Source organism: Penicillium brevicompactum (genome assembly GCF_028827555.1).
Source record: "Penicillium brevicompactum strain IBT 35665 chromosome Unknown utg000003l_segment0_segment0, whole genome shotgun sequence".
Classification (NCBI taxonomy): Eukaryota; Fungi; Ascomycota; class Eurotiomycetes; order Eurotiales; family Aspergillaceae; genus Penicillium; species Penicillium brevicompactum.
In genome coordinates this window covers 1,411,858-1,428,905 of record NW_026623206.1, presented here as the reverse complement: position 1 = coordinate 1,428,905, position 17,048 = coordinate 1,411,858, and the positions used below count along the sequence as shown (strand labels likewise).

The 17,048-nt window shown below is 50.0% G+C and overlaps 8 protein-coding genes across 8 annotated transcripts; 4 read left to right on the top strand and 4 right to left on the bottom strand.

The window, feature by feature from the left end:
• Positions 1–207: 207 nt before the first annotated feature.
• N7506_004395 (PPN1 endopolyphosphatase family protein) lies at positions 208–2,430 on the bottom strand (the record flags this gene model as incomplete). Its single annotated transcript, XM_056953689.1, has 4 exons — positions 208–244; positions 313–1,042; positions 1,095–2,272; positions 2,321–2,430. 4 exons carry the CDS (start codon positions 2,428–2,430, stop codon positions 208–210), a joined length of 2,055 nt encoding a protein of 684 aa, XP_056812578.1.
• A 1,295-nt stretch (positions 2,431–3,725) lies between these two features.
• N7506_004394 (uncharacterized protein) lies at positions 3,726–4,244 on the top strand (the record flags this gene model as incomplete). Its single annotated transcript, XM_056953688.1, has 1 exon — positions 3,726–4,244. The coding sequence occupies one exon, from the start codon at positions 3,726–3,728 to the stop codon at positions 4,242–4,244; it is 519 nt and encodes a 172-aa protein (XP_056812577.1).
• Positions 4,245–4,594: 350 nt separating this feature from the next.
• N7506_004393 (uncharacterized protein) lies at positions 4,595–5,427 on the bottom strand (the record flags this gene model as incomplete). The annotated part of the gene is made up of 2 exons (XM_056953687.1): positions 4,595–4,845; positions 4,899–5,427. The coding sequence occupies 2 exons, from the start codon at positions 5,425–5,427 to the stop codon at positions 4,595–4,597; spliced, it is 780 nt and encodes a 259-aa protein (XP_056812576.1).
• A 1,793-nt stretch (positions 5,428–7,220) lies between these two features.
• Positions 7,221–7,643, bottom strand: N7506_004392 (uncharacterized protein; the record flags this gene model as incomplete). Its single annotated transcript, XM_056953686.1, has 1 exon — positions 7,221–7,643. The coding sequence occupies one exon, from the start codon at positions 7,641–7,643 to the stop codon at positions 7,221–7,223; it is 423 nt and encodes a 140-aa protein (XP_056812575.1).
• An 879-nt stretch (positions 7,644–8,522) lies between these two features.
• On the bottom strand, positions 8,523–9,308 carry N7506_004391 (MSF1 domain protein; the record flags this gene model as incomplete). Its single annotated transcript, XM_056953685.1, has 1 exon — positions 8,523–9,308. One exon carries the CDS (start codon positions 9,306–9,308, stop codon positions 8,523–8,525), a length of 786 nt encoding a protein of 261 aa, XP_056812574.1.
• A 1,627-nt stretch (positions 9,309–10,935) lies between these two features.
• On the top strand, positions 10,936–11,901 carry N7506_004390 (zinc finger MYND domain-containing protein; the record flags this gene model as incomplete). Its single annotated transcript, XM_056953684.1, has 1 exon — positions 10,936–11,901. One exon carries the CDS (start codon positions 10,936–10,938, stop codon positions 11,899–11,901), a length of 966 nt encoding a protein of 321 aa, XP_056812573.1.
• An 878-nt stretch (positions 11,902–12,779) lies between these two features.
• Positions 12,780–14,117, top strand: N7506_004389 (fungal specific transcription factor domain-containing protein; the record flags this gene model as incomplete). Its single annotated transcript, XM_056953683.1, has 1 exon — positions 12,780–14,117. One exon carries the CDS (start codon positions 12,780–12,782, stop codon positions 14,115–14,117), a length of 1,338 nt encoding a protein of 445 aa, XP_056812572.1.
• A 390-nt stretch (positions 14,118–14,507) lies between these two features.
• N7506_004388 (sulfatase family protein) lies at positions 14,508–16,046 on the top strand (the record flags this gene model as incomplete). The annotated part of the gene is made up of 1 exon (XM_056953682.1): positions 14,508–16,046. The coding sequence occupies one exon, from the start codon at positions 14,508–14,510 to the stop codon at positions 16,044–16,046; it is 1,539 nt and encodes a 512-aa protein (XP_056812571.1).
• Between the last annotated feature and the right edge of the window lie 1,002 nt (positions 16,047–17,048).

Here is a 17,048-nt window from a genome sequence, read left to right as displayed (position 1 = left end):
TAGCATGACACTCTAACCAACTGAGTTATGGAACCTGTTGATGTGTTCGGCCCGAAATCTTATGTTTCAACAGCATAAAGTCAATATACCTACATTGAATAAGCAATTTGAGGTTGAAATTGAATCTGTTATTGGCCTCGAGTAAGACTCTGTCTGCTAGCATAGAAACAAGAATAGACAGTTTCGCCCATATAGGGCTATCTCAAACTACTTGGTCTTGAATGGGCTTTGCACGGATCCGTACCTGAGAAAACGTTAATATATATATCCATTTCAAACCGTCCGTCCAGGACCAGGATGGACCAAACTCACCCCTGGGGACACTGGCTACCCAGCGCAACACTGCCGCTGCGCATGTAGCAGATCTTTGCCTTTTGACAAGCCTCAGTAACACAAGCAGGGCTCTTGACACTCTTCTTCCCCTGGTACTCATTGAACAAAGTGACTAGTCCCAAGTCCTTCTCCATAGCCTCGGTGACACGGTGCCAGAAGGTTGCATTCAACGGCTCATCTTCTTCCCAGCCAGCTGCAGCACCATATGTATCCCGAGTCGAGTATTCGATTTGGTAAGTCGGTCCCGTCTCCTCCAGAGCCGGGTAGTCGGCTACATCGCTGTAGAAAGTGTAAGCGTTGTAGATGTTGAAATCCCCCGTGTCGACTTCGTAGAGTCTGAATCCACTGTTTAGGTTGGTTAGTGGTGTAACACTGGGCATGATCCAGCCTGTGGCCAGGGCAGTCTGGGCATTCTGCACGGTTCCGTTGTTCGCGTAGTAGACCATGAATTGATCTTCGTGCGTGTGGCCGAAGAATATGTTTGCGATTACGTGGGGCGAGTAGCGTTCGACGATCTGGTAGAATAGATTCGTTGGGTTGGCGATTGGGTTTGTGCCATCCCAGCCGCTGAGGACGTGGCCGATGATCCAGACTCGTTCGTTGGCGTCTTCGGCCTTTTGCAGTTCCGAGATCATCCAGCTGAACACGCCTGAATTGTCTGGGTCGGTGGCGTTGATGAAGGTGAGGAAGTTGCTTTTGAGCCAGAAATCTTTTGAGGGAAGATGTTAGTGGCGCCCACTATGCAGTTGGTGGATACATACCTGTGTTGAACGCGATGATGCGGAGTCCATAGTGCGTCTTAATCGAATACCCTCCGTAATGGGTTCTCGCCTCATCTGCTGTTTCACGACTGATCCAGCCCTCGTGCTGCCACAACGCAGCTAGATGGTCATAGTTCCAGCTCTGCTGTTCTCCCAGACGACCAGGCATGTTGTGAGGAGAGTCAATATTGGCTGGGCTAGTATCGTGGTTTCCAAGCGCTGCAAAGACAGGCCCGGACAGATAGTGCTTGAACATGCCATAGATACTCGTCTCCGTGTATTGAGTCAAAGCCTTTGAGATCTGCGGAGCTGGGTCATGAGAGACTAGATCACCCGTGTACAGCGTCCACGCAAGGTGTTCATCATGCTTGCCCTTGCCAGTCCCAGTCAACGGGCCTACGGCCTGCAAAGCAGACAGGCCCAAGTCATACGGCGTATCGCACAAGAACGAGCCATATGCGGGGGCAGATAGCAGAGGCTCGTCCTCGGAGAGCTCATTGTCGTTATCACTTCGGCAGCACAAGTTTGACGAGCAATTCGCCTCAGAACTGACAGCGTACCGGGCGTCCAGGTGGAAGTCTGAGAGATGCAGTACCTTGACCCGTTCGCCGCTTGCCTTGGGGATTAATTCGTTTGCATTGGCAGGCTTGGGCTTCGGGAACAGCTTGCTCGTGTCAAGAGGGCTGGTCTTCGGGGCGGCGCAGTATTTTTTGTCCAGGGAATGACAAATATATTCACCGTCAAGACCTTCGACATCGGCATACGCCAGGACCTGAGTCCAGATAGGACCAAAGGCATTAGTAGCAAAGTCTTGCTCGCAGGTCTCGTTGCTGTGAAATGCGAATGCCTTGCAGAGATCGACCATGGCATTCGGAACAAGAGCTGGTGCATGCAGTGCTGCTGGTTTGGCTGCTGCTAGAGCCCTCTTGCATTTGGTGCAGTGATCTGTGGAGTTGGTTCCGATGATGCTAGTCACGTTATTCACGACCCGTTGAACCAGTTTATATCTCTTTCTGGTGGGCATGTGAGTCGGTGGAACAGGAAAATAGACTTCATCATGGTTGTTTGGAATGTTATCAGGATCAGTTAGCCCATATGGGAAAGTGAGGTCCAGGACAGGATCATATATGATGGGCTGGGGTTGGATGGTTGGGTGAGCTGGAGAAACATAGTATGATCTGCGGAGAGTCAGTTCAAGCTCCACCGCGGACCAGTGCCGATCTTACGAGAACGCCGAGGTCGGAAATCCTGCCGCGGCGACATAAGACGAGTTACCGGGAAGAGACGATGCCCAAGCAAGGTTCAAGACCAGGCTTGCAACCAAGAGCAGCAGCATCTTGGATGGAAGCGAGCGAGCCATTGGGAGCGGGTGGAGCAGGAGGGGTGAACGTGGAAGAAAACAAAACGAAAAGAGAAACGAGCTATGAAATTGAATATACAAGTGTACTCGCCCGGTACGTAGTGTTGACGTTCTGAGTGTTTACTTTGCTCGATCAGGTACAGCCCACGTGGTGGAGACGGCGTATCTGAGTGGAAAACAAAACATGACACTACCAACTCTCTCTGCGCTAGTTACATATAGTGCATATGTACAAGACTCTGAAGCATTTTATGACACTATTGTTTCATGGCCAGGGAAGGTGGGTTCGAGAGCAAGTGCTGTGTTGGCGAAGGGGTAGGGTATGCTGTATAGTCCAGACCAGGATTCCACATTATACACACACCAGGGCAGTTCTTACCGATGCATAGTTGTCGACGCTGACACAGAAACAAAACAAAACAAACTTCCGGATCTGATAAGTTTCCCAGGCTCGATTGTATATAATCCCAGGCAGGGTTTATCCTCGAATACTGGATCACTTGGGCATGTTGCTACACACTCCATAGAAAAACCTTGTCTACCTCTAGGTATTTGTCCAATGAATTCTAACAGAAGAACAATAACCTTCGAAGTATGCACATATCCTAAAAAGATACTCAATGAAGTCATTTGAGTAGGGGATCACCGCCGATCCCAAGGATAAGGAGTAACCTTGGAACTGCAATTATTGTACGGAGTACTCCGTACAACAACCTCCAGGGCTTGGAAGTTTCAATGACCTCGGTTCCACCTGGGCACAGACACCACCGCTTATTAGGTACCAACAATATATGGTGATTCGCCGTGAAGACCGACCCCAGAAAGTAATAAACAATCCAACCTTGGAACAATTGAGCCAAATTGGCGCAAAATGCAGCCATCCCGAGTCGGATCCGCACATGAACTATAAACCTTGGAAGTTTTCTCCGTTTGGCTTCACTCAACCCCGAGGCTTAAAAAGAACATCAACACCCACCAGGACAGCCCTGGAGTCAACTTGAGCAAGGGACAGGAAACAACCAAAGAAAATAATCACGCGCTCACTCGGCAAGTACACATATTATAGCTGGCGTTACATTCAACTTGACGATCGAGTCGTGATGTCACACATGTGCGAAACTACATAAGAAAGTAGAATACGCAACCGTGGTTCACCCCAGATAAAACGACCTTCGATAAGCAAAGAAGAGCAAAAGGTGTCAAAAATAATTGCATCAACCTTGGAAGTTCATTGAACTCTATATAACAACCCCAATTGAAGTCCCAACACCATGCCCGTCCACCCCTCCCTCGAAGAAACAACCTTCACCACCGACCTAGCAGATCGCCACCTCTTGTACGACTACGGAGGCACCGACGCAGCCGGCAACCCCGAGAAATGGCGATATGAGATGTGGTTCGAGAACGAAGACCGAATCAACTATGCCATCCATGGCGGGCCCATGGCCGGCCGCGTGAACTTCCAAGAAGCTCACTACCAATGCATCCGACCCGGTGAGCTGTGGCAGTGTAACTGGCTCGAGGAGACGGGGACGATTGTTTCCCTGGTTTACGACATTCCTCGCAAGAAGATATCGACGCTGCTTGCGTTTTCGAAGGGTCATTGGGAGAATGCGCAGGATGCGCATGGGGACAAGCGTGTGCAATCCGATATGGAGAGGTGGAGGGGTTTGGCGAGAATTGGTATCCAGACGGATAGGATGCTTTTGAGTGCGCAGGCGGATATTTTGGAGGATTTCCGGGGGAAGGGCAAGTTGGTGCCGGTTGATATGAGTTTGCCAACTTTGTAGTTGTTGTTCTTGTATTGGCCAGAGAATGCAATGACCTGTTGAGATGAACGGCAGTGAGTTGTGACTGTGACCTGATGTGTTTGGTTCGTATAGCCCGCCTCGGGATTGAGTCGGCGACAGCGAGGATTGGTCGGTCGCTTCGACTCATTAGGGATGCACTGCCATGAAGAGGTGGTATCCTGGGGTTAGGCTCATGATTTGAGGCGGTCGGATCATGCCGTGATGATCTGCAAGGCCTGTTTGGGGAGCGTAGTGGAAGCGACCGTGAGGGTTGGGGGTCTCATTCGACAACCAAGAGAGTAAAAGGAAAAATCTGGGGACGATCATGTCGATCGTCCATGCATCCCGAACTAATCATGAGTGCCTTTGGAAGATCCACCCGAAGGAGCCTGAAGACAGACAAGATCGACCATAATGTCATTCGGGCTGTCCGGCGGGGCACTGTTATAAGAAGGCGCCCGACTGATGATGCCAACGGCTACCTGGGAGGCCTGCTTGTGAGCGCTCATGCCATCCAGGTACCAGACCTGCCATGGCCAAGCGCCCGAGCCGGGCGGCATAAGCGTAACATTCTGACCGGGAACGTGTTCTCTCGCGAAATCTAAAAAGTCTCAGCAACGTAGAGAGTAAGCGATACAGTCAGGTCAGACATACCTTGCACGGGAATAGAGGCCACGTCAAGAATTGGAGGCGGACACGAAGGAAGTTGCGGGGGGTTCTTCAGCATCTGGCTGAGAGCGACCTCCAGGGGTTTGGAGTAGTATTCGCCCGATTTCGCAAGAACGTACATGCTATGCTGCAATGCACTCTTGAAATCACGAGAACAATCCGAGCCCCAAATGCCATCACATCCATTGTTCGCGCCGGAGGGGGTGCCGGTCATATTACCGATTCTGAGACCGATTTCGGACGTGCGATTCGAATCGACGGCGTTTTTATTGACGTTTTTGCTGGGATAACCAAGCCAGAATGCCGTCTTGGTCATAGGCCCCTCGCCTTTGCCCGAGAGACTTCCATCGAAACTGTAGTAGAGGGTGACGGGGTTCTCGAAAAGAGGGTTGAGGTCGAATCGGACGGCGGTTTGAGCGAGGGAGTCGATGCAGCCGGTATTCCAGAAGGAGCAGTATTGAGCCGAGACGAGTTGAAGAAGGATGACGAGAAGACCGAATGATATGAAAGACATGATGTCCGAGCGACCGCGGAGGCCCTCGAGTGTTGATCAAGGTTGAGATTCCAAGCTCATGGTCTGGGAAGGGTTTTATAAAACCTTCAAAGGCAATTAGTATGATGAGGGAAATGGGTCCCCGCAATACATACTAGGGTCTTTTAGGGGAGGTGGCTAGTCTCGGTGAAATAGATAGAAAGGGAAAAAAAGGGTCCTTGGTACGGAGTAGTGGAGAGGGAAGTCCAAAAGGTGAAAAGGTGAAAAATGGCGTATCCAAATAGGAATGAGTCGAAAGATGAAAATAACAGTAGAGAGCGTATAGAAAGTAAAAAGAGACTAAAAGAGAGCGAAAGAGAATTGGAGAATGATTGTCTCTCCGAGCATTCCTGGTGAAACCGAGCGCGTATTATGTGAAGGGTACCTGCTGGGTACCTGATGCAGGGTGGTGGATCAGGGCCAAATCCAGGTTCCCTCCAGGTATTCTATTTATTGGAATCTTTCTCCTCTTTTTTTCGCTCATTTCCTTGGCTGCGAACGCACTAAAGAGAGTGCCTCCGCATTGCCCATGCCTGTCCGGGCAATTATTGGCGGCGATCGCAGTCAGGGTTGCAGGATCAAGCAGGGTCCAGCCACTCACATCTCCCCGTACTGCATTACTCGGACTTGGAGGGTCTGGCGCAGCCACTGATATCTCTAGTTCGGACCCCTGGAAGAAAAAGGTGTCAGGTACCCATTGAGGGTATACACAAAATATACAATACTCTGGTTATCGTGTATTTTATACTACTCTGATCCTTTCTTTTTTCAGAACCCGTTTAGATGTCTGAGATCAGGGCGATCCTCAGATCATAAAGATGACCTCATGTGTGGAAGACTTTTTCCTAGGGCCATTTAGTGTCAAATAGATATTCTAGACTTTCTCCTCGGGTACTGGAGTGTGTACTCCGTACAGTAGGACAATACTCTGTACGCACAATGGCAAATAGCAAATAGCAAATACAAAAGTAAATAGGAGCTGAAGCTGGTATGTCACAGAGATCTGTGCGAAAGCAATAATCTGATCGGTATCACCGATCAGCATGCTATGTACATTACACTATGCGTGTTGGACTGCGTCTCCGATAGGCCCCTTGCCCACGATCTGTATGACCATCTGTACGGAGTACGGCCATCTGTATGTCAACTCTGACGTAAGAAAGTCGGCATGTACCGACCGTCATGAGACAGTTGCCAAGGGTCTTGGGTGTTGTTCGGCTACACTAGTGTCAATTCCATCTACGGAGCGCGACGGAGCCAGACTGGTTTACTTATCTTCCAGGGTCCATTCTGCTTCTTGGCATTGATGACGGAAATCCTACCCGGTAGTTGTACATGGTACGGAGTACAAGTACTACGAATAATTCGGAATTGACCTCTGACCAATATCTACACACCGAATGGACAGAGTAGTAGCGGAAAATTGGGTCCTCCGAGTCTCAATTTCAGGCATGGATTGTGGATTAAGTACATAATCTACTCCGTACTAGTGTTCTAGTTGATGCTTTGAAGTACGGAGTACGGAGTAATATGATCCACTGCAACATGCGCACGTCGGACCAAAAAAGAGCCTCACAAACACCGACCGACGGGATGGAATGGAAATACTTCTAATTTCATACCAGAGGAGCAGGAATAGACGGTAGAGCAATTTATTGTCAGCGAAATATTGCCAGCGAAATATTGACAGCGAAAGAAGGTAGAAAGAGCGCGAGGCTCTCCAGATCTGCTATGTACTCCGTACTTCCAGCAGCTCTTGCCTTCGCACAATCAGCTTAGTCGTGAATCAGCTCCTTCAGCTCCTCAATGCGGTCTCGGACAGACTGAAACCCTTCATCAAAACGTGCCAAGATCAGGGCTCGCCGCTCTTCGATTTCAGAACTCGACGAGCCATTCAAGTAAGCGGTGAGATCGGGCTCGATAGCGCGATAAAACTCATTGGCACTGTTAAGAAAGCGTTCCAACGCGAGCTGTTCAGCCAAAAGGAATCTGCGCTCCTGAAAGAGGCGCTGGTTGTTTTGTATCTTCTGAATGGCCACAACCAAATCGCAAACATCTTGAGGGCCCTGGAACCGGAGCCAGGCAGCATGTCCGTTTGTGAATGGAAACTGTCCCCAGATCTTGGTCATGGCAAGAACGGAAGCCGAGTAGGATTCCGCATCGTCAGGGTGGTACGGAACGGTGGACCAGCGAGGCATCGGGGAGCGCCGGAGTCGGCGTACTGTATCAAAGCATCTTTCTCCCAATCAGACATCAAGCGGAAAGCTGAGATAGCACCGCGGCGTCGCCCTTGCTTCGTGACTGAGATATCCGGATCACCGAAAATCAACCCAGCATTGATCTGGCGGGCAATGGTCACGAATTTGTCGCTGTACTCCAAGTCCTCATGATCCGGCTGAGGCAGCAAGTGCGAGGATACTTGAAGCGTGACAGGGTGGGTTAAGGTGCAAACCCTCTGGGATCCATTGTTTGCGGACATCTCGAGGCTTTGGTCCGAGTATGAGGCAACGAGTAGTGTGGAACAGCGAGAGGAGTGGCTGTGATGGAAGGTTGAAGCGTGAGGAGGAAAAAAGAAGCGTGGAGGGGTTCCAAGCAGAAAGATTGGCTGTGTTTGAAGCGTCGCAAGGCAGAGCGGGCATGAGCTCACATAGAACTTTCAAGCTGCTGGATGCGCGTGAGGCCGCATTGTCGAGGCACCAACGAGATGCCGACTCACAACGCTTCCCCAGAGCATGACCTGCGGAGCGGCTGAGCCACGCGGACAGCAGAGGAGAAGACAAGACATCTTTGAGACGGAAGCTTCAATTGTTCAGGATATTGAACAAAGATTTGATTTGATGCATATTGTACAACACTTGAGAACCGTTAACCACATCACAGTAACGTACAGACTCACATTGAGATCAAAAAGACTCATGCAAAAGGAAACCTTGAATAAGGTTCAGAATATAAACAGGAAAAAACATTGAAAATTGTGGGAGAGTGGCATAATTTCCACGCCGAACGCCGAACGCTTGGAATCAAAATGCAATAGGAGCAGACCACTTAGTGATTGGTGCTCATGGTGGCAGGATCGTTCATGACTTGTCGTTGTCAATGGAACGATCCTTACCCTGAAGCCATACGCGCTTCCAAGGGCCCTCGGGCCCGAAAGCAGCATCGCGGTCCTCACGCATTCCCTCGAGAACGCCAACGACGCCACCACTGCGAAGGCGTTCAAGGACGATGTTCATGCCCTGCTTGCTTTTCAGAACCGCTTCCTTGGTGCGACTGACACCAATCAGCTCAATGGTCCGCTGGATTCCAGCCGTGGACAACGAGGAGAAGAATCCTTTGCGTGGCTCTTCCTCTTCATTATCACCGGTTTCTTGCTTCTTGCGACCGAGAAGCTTGCCTTGACCAAGTCGTGATCGGAAAGTGACAGTTGTCTTGACGGTGGTCTGCTCGGCGCCTTGATCAATGGCTAGACTATCGACAGCCAGGCGATTCTCGGATGCTAGACGCTGGTAGTGTTGTTTCTCAACTACACTCAGAATACCAGTCCATTCCATGTTCCGAGACTCAGTCTCCATCCAGCCTTCTTTGGCGTCGACAATGGTCTTCTCGAGGATGTAACTCTGGCCGGAGCTATCGGAGCCTCCCATGCCCTTCGGAAGCAGCTTCAGGATACCGGAAGGCACCTTGGATTTCTTCAGATGAAGACGAAGGGTGTGCAGACGTTCCGTCTTTGGGTCGACGTATCGATCAATGACATCGGTTGTGAGGACATGGCGCGAATAAGGGTTGGGGTAGCGAAGGAAATATGCGAGGGACACGGCGGGAAATGAGTAATCATAGGTGAACTTGTTTTCGAAGAACTTCATGATGGCATTTGATTCATGAGGATGGGAACTGACTTCATGAAGGAAGGATCGAAAAGGGCAGGGAGTCGTCTGATCCAGTACTTTTTACGAAGGCGACCGAAGCTAGAAAGTGGAAACCGGATAATCCGTTCTTCCGATTTCCCCACGCTCAAGGATCACGTGCCGAGGTCTTTATCGGCCTATCATCGGCCCGCAATACTAATGTCCGCTGTTTGTACTCCGTACTTCCCGGGCCGTCTGAGAGTTCCACTTTGCCCAACCAAGAGAATATCTGACTGGCCATGAAGCCAATCTGCTGGAGCTCCTCACCGTTCACATTCTCAATTGGCCAGTACAGGGCTCCTACACATGGATGAACGATCGTGTTTGGTCGACCTGGCAGTATGCTGTTTATGTGACCTTCAATATAGCAGAACATGGTATCATGTCATATTTAGCCATGAGGCTTGCTCGGCTAACCGGATTGGGTGGGATTCTAACCTTGGAACAGATCTTTGGGCTGGGGAAACGGGTAAGGCATCGTTGAGCGGGGGACAGATGGCTCAATCTCTGTCAGCGATGAATTTGGGCGTACAATTGGCATACTACCCTGAGTCTGATATGCATACCAACAGTCCCAAAAGTACTCCGTATCTGAGACCTGGTGTGTCTCACATGTCACCATGAAGCCTCATCACCTCATCAGTACGACATGAGTGATCTTGGATCAATGATAATATTCCTACTCCGTATATGATAAAAATGACTGACTCGGTCTGGGCCCTAGAGCTGGAGCATGCACGGGTGATTACAGATGTGATACATCCATGGATAGTAGTCTGGCTTTCTCCAGGGCCGCTCCCAAGGGTTTCATACTCCAGTAAAGAAGTATATCTATCTTGTTAAGATAGATCTTACTTTCGTTCCCACCTAACCCACAGCTCATTCACCAAATTAGCCCTTGAGCTCAATTTCCATTGGTATCGAGTAACCAAACATTTTTCAGTATCAGTTATCAGCCCAGGGGATTAGAGCAAGAATATGCGGCGATCCAAGGCACAAACGAGCTCATGCAGGTACCCGGTTTGCTAAAGCATGATCCCGAAAAGGATGTAAGTACGGAGTAGAATCCATGCATGATGTTACAAAGACTAAAGCTCTATTGATGATGGAGAATTAATGAAAAAGTCTGTAATATGCAGAGGGATCTAGAGACATAAAGAAAACCTTGGAAGGAAAAGAAAGAAGGAAACAGAAGGCCCTTTCTCAAGATCTTGTAGTCTGATGACTGCTGCATGTAGAAGCTGGCAAATGTCCTTTCCGTCAGCATACCAAGTCCAGTACGGAGTAACTCCAGACTCCTTACCGGCGTACTCCGTATGTGTTCACCACATGCGTTTGTATTCTGTTTGCTTCTGGGTGGAGGATCCCACTTAGTTAGTTGGTTAGTGGATGTGAATGACATAAGTAGACTCTTCGCACGCTCTCTCTTTCTCTCTCATACAATCTCCATCTACCTCTGTCTCGAGACGCCTATTCCCTCAATTAGGTTGTTATCTTGGTCTGACTCCTCGCAATCTGGTACTGCTCCAAAAGCCCCAACGACGTGTGGCTCTTTGATCGAGCCTATGAGAACTGCCAAGCAAAAATGCCCCATCACTCTGGCTGTGCTGATTGCGGCAACATGAAAGGTCTCTTCCGATGCAGAGGTTGCAAAGTGACCCAGTATTGCTCTACTGGACATAAGAAGGCCGATTACATCAAACACAGAGTCACTTGCAACCGCATCCAAAAGGCCCTGAGAAAGATGCAAGCCCGAGAACGAGCTTTAAGAGCTCACGAAGATAAGCCTTTTGAACACGACATTGGAACTTTTTGGGGTTGTCCTGAGACACGCCCCTACATGCGAGCCCGTTTAGAATATGTGAACGCCCTGTTGGCCAACAAATCCTTCGAATCAATCAAGACTCAGCTCGACCACTGCATGGAATGTCTGAGATTATGCAAAAGAGACAACATGGAAATTCGTGAACAAATCCTCTCACTCATGATCTGCTTGGGCAAAGACCAAGAATGCTACAACTTTGTGAAATGGTGGACATTTTCTACCTGGAGAGGGGAACGTTGGGGTGAAAAATCCATCGAGAATGCCAACCCACTCGAGTCGTCCGACTGGTACTTTGACATTCATGGCTCTGTTCTTCCACATGCGGTGTCGATGACTCTCCTCAACATCAAGCTGATGTTTGTCCTCATGAGCCAGCTTGAAGATGAAAGCGACAACTGCGGTTCGGTCATTGAGGCCATGGAATCCGTTCGAGGGTCATCATTTATGGAAAACCCAGAGATGAAAAACTGCAAGAACAAGCTCGCCGAGATTGAGAAAGTCAAGGATCGCATTCGTCGATTGTACACTTTCGTCGATAAACCAAACTCGCTCTTTTGGCCTGCACTTGTCGAACCAGACGAGCACCTGGGCATTATACCCGATGGATTCGGCATTGGAGGCAAGTGCCAGATGCAAATGACCTTGAACTACACCTATGACTCATGGGACAATTTCAAGCCTGGGATTGAAATCATTGCTAGAGCACTGAAAGGAGAAATGATTTAAGTCGCATGGGATGTCGGAAACAGTCGGTGTTGCGGAGATGTTACAGCAGTAGATTTTTCTTGATCTACATAATTGGCCTCTCTAACAAATTGATTCCCAAAGAAGGAACCTGGAAGAGAAGAAACAAGATAGAAATGCAGAATGACCCGGAAACCGATCAAGCCCAAGCAGCAGAAATTGCCTTTGTAAAAGAACATCTCCCTTACTTCATCATATATTTGGCTATGAGAATCGAAATATCTGGAGTTTTAAGAGTAAAAGTCCCATCGACTCAATAGAACACAGTAAAAGCTGGAGATTGACTCGTAATCTACTCCGTAGCGATGATGCGATTCAGGGCCGAATCGCACCAGTGGAGCCGCAGTTTACCCGAAGAAACCCCTTAAACCTCACACCTGGGCAACCATCTGCAACAGCCTAGATCTTGAGATTGCTCGTCAGATCGAACCTTGGAATGGGGCGCCCACAGCGATCCCCATGCTACCAGTGCCGATGCCGCAAGGTAAGACGCAGAAACACGCATGCCGACCGGGCTAACCGAGTCAGGTCCGTTGTGATCGCAGAGCGGGAACTTGCGAGAACTGTGCTCGCCTGGAATTTCGATGCTCCTTTTCGGATGTTGTACCCAGATCCAATGCTTCAGCCGAGATTGTAAGCCCACCTGAGCGGCGACGTGGAACCCAGGCTTGCATAGAGTGCCGCCGGCAGAAATCACGCTGCTCGGGGAGATACCTGAATGCGCCACTTGTGTTCGTCGCCGACGTCCATGTCGGTATCCGAAAGAGTCTCGAACCTCTGACGATAAGCCTGAAGCTGCAGTCATTGAAAATGAGACTATGTGAGTCGTTTGTACCAGCTCGTCGTTTGATAATCTAATGATGGACAGGTCAACCATTTCCCAAGAGGACTGTTTGCATGGGATAGATGACTATTTCGAGCATCTTTATCCGCTCCCTTCATACGCCTTCTTGCATGAGCAGTCGATTCGCCAACAGCACCAGAGCAATGCTCTAGAGCCGTCACTTGCATTGTCCATTACGGCAGTGGCGAAGGTGCTCCTATCAGATCAGCAAGAGAGCGAGATGATTGCAAAAGCGGAATCAATAATATGGGAGCACATAGAAAGACCTTCTATCGTGAAGCTCCAGTCCTTGTCGCTTGTTATACACTATCGCATACAGACAGGTCAATTTTCACGGGCTTATATGCTCGCCGGATTGGCAGCACGAGCTGCCACTGCATTACGCCTTAATTATGAGCGACCAGAACTGTCTGTTATTGCCCAAGAGACCCGGCGACGAGTTCTGTGGGCGTTGACATTCATCGACGGGTATTTCTCCGTGGGCCTGCCAGAATACGAGACCATACCACACACAATAATCTATCAGCAACTACCTTGTTCAGAGGACATCTTCAACGGAAGCTCAAATCAAGAAACCCAGCTTAGTCTACTGGGCGCTTGCATTCGACTTTCCAAAGTGCAGAAAGATATCATGCGCTTGACTCGACAGCTGGCGCTATCTGAGCAACCTCTGGCACAATTGAATGGTCTAGTCCAGGAGATCCAGAAGGATCTATGGCGCCTCCAAGCAGAAGTTGAACTGTCGTGTGGGTTCCTCATATGCCGGCCACATGAGATAGAAAACTCACGCTGGTTTCCACGGCACCTGCAAATCTCCATTTCGTGGCACCAAGCGCATTGCGACCTGTATCGGCTGTTCCTCCCTGGATATCCCGAAGCGGCACCAAGGATAATTCTAGATACCATAGAGATTGATGTGAGAGAGCATGCAGTTCGCCAATGCCACGAGCACGTCTCACAGATCAATCAACTGCTTGCTGGCTTGTTGGACATTTCACAGTTAGTTCTGCCGCACTACGTTGCCATCTGTGCATACCAGACAACGCGGCTTACCCTGTTCCTATATTGCTCGCCAGATGTGAGTTTGGGGTTGGATATGGCTGATGCTGTGCGGTGTGCTCACACTGCTGTTGCTGTTGCCGAGATGTATTTCTCGTCGCCGAGTACAAAGGAGCTTCTTGTGGATCTAAAAAGGCTTGTGCATACAGCAGACACCGATCCTGTATCGATATACTCGAATTTTTATCCTTCACCTCCGTTGGATCAAGGCGTTCACAGGCATAACCATTTGGCGATCCATAGTTTGGTCCGACAAGCTAATTTCGTGGATGAGGGTTATGAGGAATCGGGTTGATAGGGGGAACGTCGAAGACATGATTGATCCCAAGGTTATATTCAATTGCATCAGTATAGGCAATTGTAACTGTCTGAACACGAATAATTTGAAAAGCAATGTTCCATCCAATGTGCCGCGACGAAACCCGACTGCCGCCGACTGCCGCTCCACACGCACCAAGTGGATCTGCGGCTTGTATACTGACACGCCATTCTTTCCCCATTGGCCAACTTTGGAATTTCGTCTTCTGTCGTGCTCTCTGCGGGGCCTCTTACCTGGGAGGGACAACGAGGAGCACTGATCAACATGTACTTAAGAAAGCGGTACCCCTCGGCCGACCGCACCTGGAGCTCGTGTCAACCTTGAGAATACTCACAGAGAATTCGATTGTACTAAAACACCACCAAGATGGCCTCAGCATCGCGACCAAACATTCTCTTCATCATGGCCGATGACCATGCCTCGAAGTCCATCTCATGCTACGGGGCTGGAATCAACAACACCCCAAACCTCGATCGACTCGCAACAGAAGGCATGAAGTTCAACCACTGCTACGTCACCAACAGTATCTGCACTCCCTCGCGAGCCGCCATTCTCACCGGAACACACAACCATGTCAACGGCGTCATGACCCTCGACTCAAAAATCAACAAGCACAACCCGAACGTCGCCAAGGCTCTGCGGACTGGCGGCTACCAGACAGCGATGGTGGGAAAATGGCATCTGGGCGAAGGAAAGGAGCATGAGCCCACCGGATTTGATTATTGGGAGGTTGTCCCCGGTCAGGGTGAATACCATGATCCCGAATTCATCGGACCAGAGGGCAAGACCAGGGTGCGCGGATATGCTACCGACATCATCACAGACAAGAGTCTGAACTGGATCAAGGAGCGGGACCCCCAAAAGCCTTTCTTTATGATGTGCCACCACAAAGCACCCCATCGCAGCTGGGAATGTCATCCCAAGCACAAAGATCTATACCGAGACCCTGTCCGCCTCCCGGACACCTTCACGGACAACTACAAGAACCGCGCAAAGGCAGCAAAGGTGGCCAAGTTCCGCGTCGCAGAGGATCTCACATACTTTGATCTGGGACTGGTGCAACCCGACGGTGGCAGCGAGGTCGGCGAGAAAATGTTAGACAGATGGTGGCTCCAGGACCGCAAGATCCCAGCCCCTGAGGACGTGACAAAGATGCGATTGATCGACAAAGAAGATGGCACTGTCTTCACTTTCAAAACAACACAGGAGCTAGCGGAGTTCAAGTTCCAGCGCTACATGCAGCGCTATCTCCGCACCATCCAGAGCATCGACGACAATGTGGGCCGGACATTGGACTTCCTGGACAAGGAGGGATTAGCTGAAAACACGATTGTCGTTTACACTTCTGACCAGGGCTTCTTCCTGGGCGAACACGGCTGGTTCGATAAGCGGTTCATGTACGAGGAGAGCTTCCAAATGCCGTTCCTCATCCGATACCCTCGGGAAATCCCGGCGGGGAGCGTCTGCGAGGACATTATCTGTAATGTGGACTTTGCGCCTACATTCTTGGACTTTGCCGGTCTCCGCATGCCATCGTATATGCAGGGGGTAAGTTTCCGGGATCTGCTGAGACTCAATACGCCCGGCGATTGGCAGCAAGTGGCTTATCATCGCTATTGGATGCATCGAGACGTTATTCATGAGGCGTATGCGCACTATGGAGTGCGGGATCGGAGGTACAAGTTGATTTATTGGTATAATGAGGACTTTGGCATTGAGGGGACTCGGCCCGGTGGTGAGGAGAAGGAGTGGGAATTGTTTGATTGTGAAGAAGACCCACTCGAGTTGTTCAATTGTTACCACGAGGAGAAGTACGGTGATGTGGTCAAGCGCATGACACGATTGTTGGAGGATAAGATGGAGGAAATTGGTGATGAGCCCGTGCACCCTCGTGAGGTGGTGTGAGCCGTGCCGTGTACGAATACTACAAGCAAATGTGAATATCCGCGGTCTATACTCCGTACGGAGTAATCTGAAATTCGAGTCTCCCCACACAGTGACATGGAGTACGAGGATGAACTCCTAGGCGACTAAGCCACCCTGGCCGTTGCCACCCCACAGATTGAGGCGCCAAGGGGCTGAATCATGCATCCTGTCCATTTCTCCATCTATCAAAGCATCAAAGCGAAACAATTGCAGTAAACCGGTTTCTAATGGTCAGCACAGCGCAGGGATGATCCGTACAAGTCGGCCAGAGTCCGTGAATTTGGGCGTTGTTAGCGGGGCCAAGCCATTCGGCCCACGATTTGCCCCGAATTTGATCTTCACGGGGAACCCGAGGTGCCATGATGCAACAGTCCCATCGGGTGACCCTTCTGGGCACTCGGTGAGAGAATCAGACCTTCCCCTGCTTTCACGGTGCCCTTGTTGTGAAAGACATTCTTTGAACCGCAATATGGGAGAATTTCGGGCGTGTCTTCACGATAAGACTGCTCCGTACGGGATCCTCTATCGTCATTTCGGGACCGCTGATTGGGGGCTACGGGATTCTGTTGAAAGACTCCGATCCCGCTTTGTTGAGTCGCTGCACGAGCCTGCATGTCGAGCTGCACGTTCTCGTGACCTATCGAATCCCCTGGACCGATCCCGAAAAAAGACAGAATGCGTCAATTAGTGCACATGTTGCATGCTCAAGTGAAGAGAAGAGCATCATGAAACCTATTTCCGAGAATGGCTCAAGCCAAGCTTCTTGTCATTGATATTTACCTCAGATCGTCCCCCGGGTGAGCCAGTAGAAAATCCCCCATATGTATTTGAGATCGGCTGTATCATGCGTATAGCGGCCTGCAGCCCAAGAGTTAGTCGTCGGGCCGGGTCAAAGCCGCCCCCTTAAAATGTCGCGGAGCCAAGGTAAATTAGGGCGAGAGGCATGCCGCTATCATTGGTGGGCGATTCGGAATTGTCTCA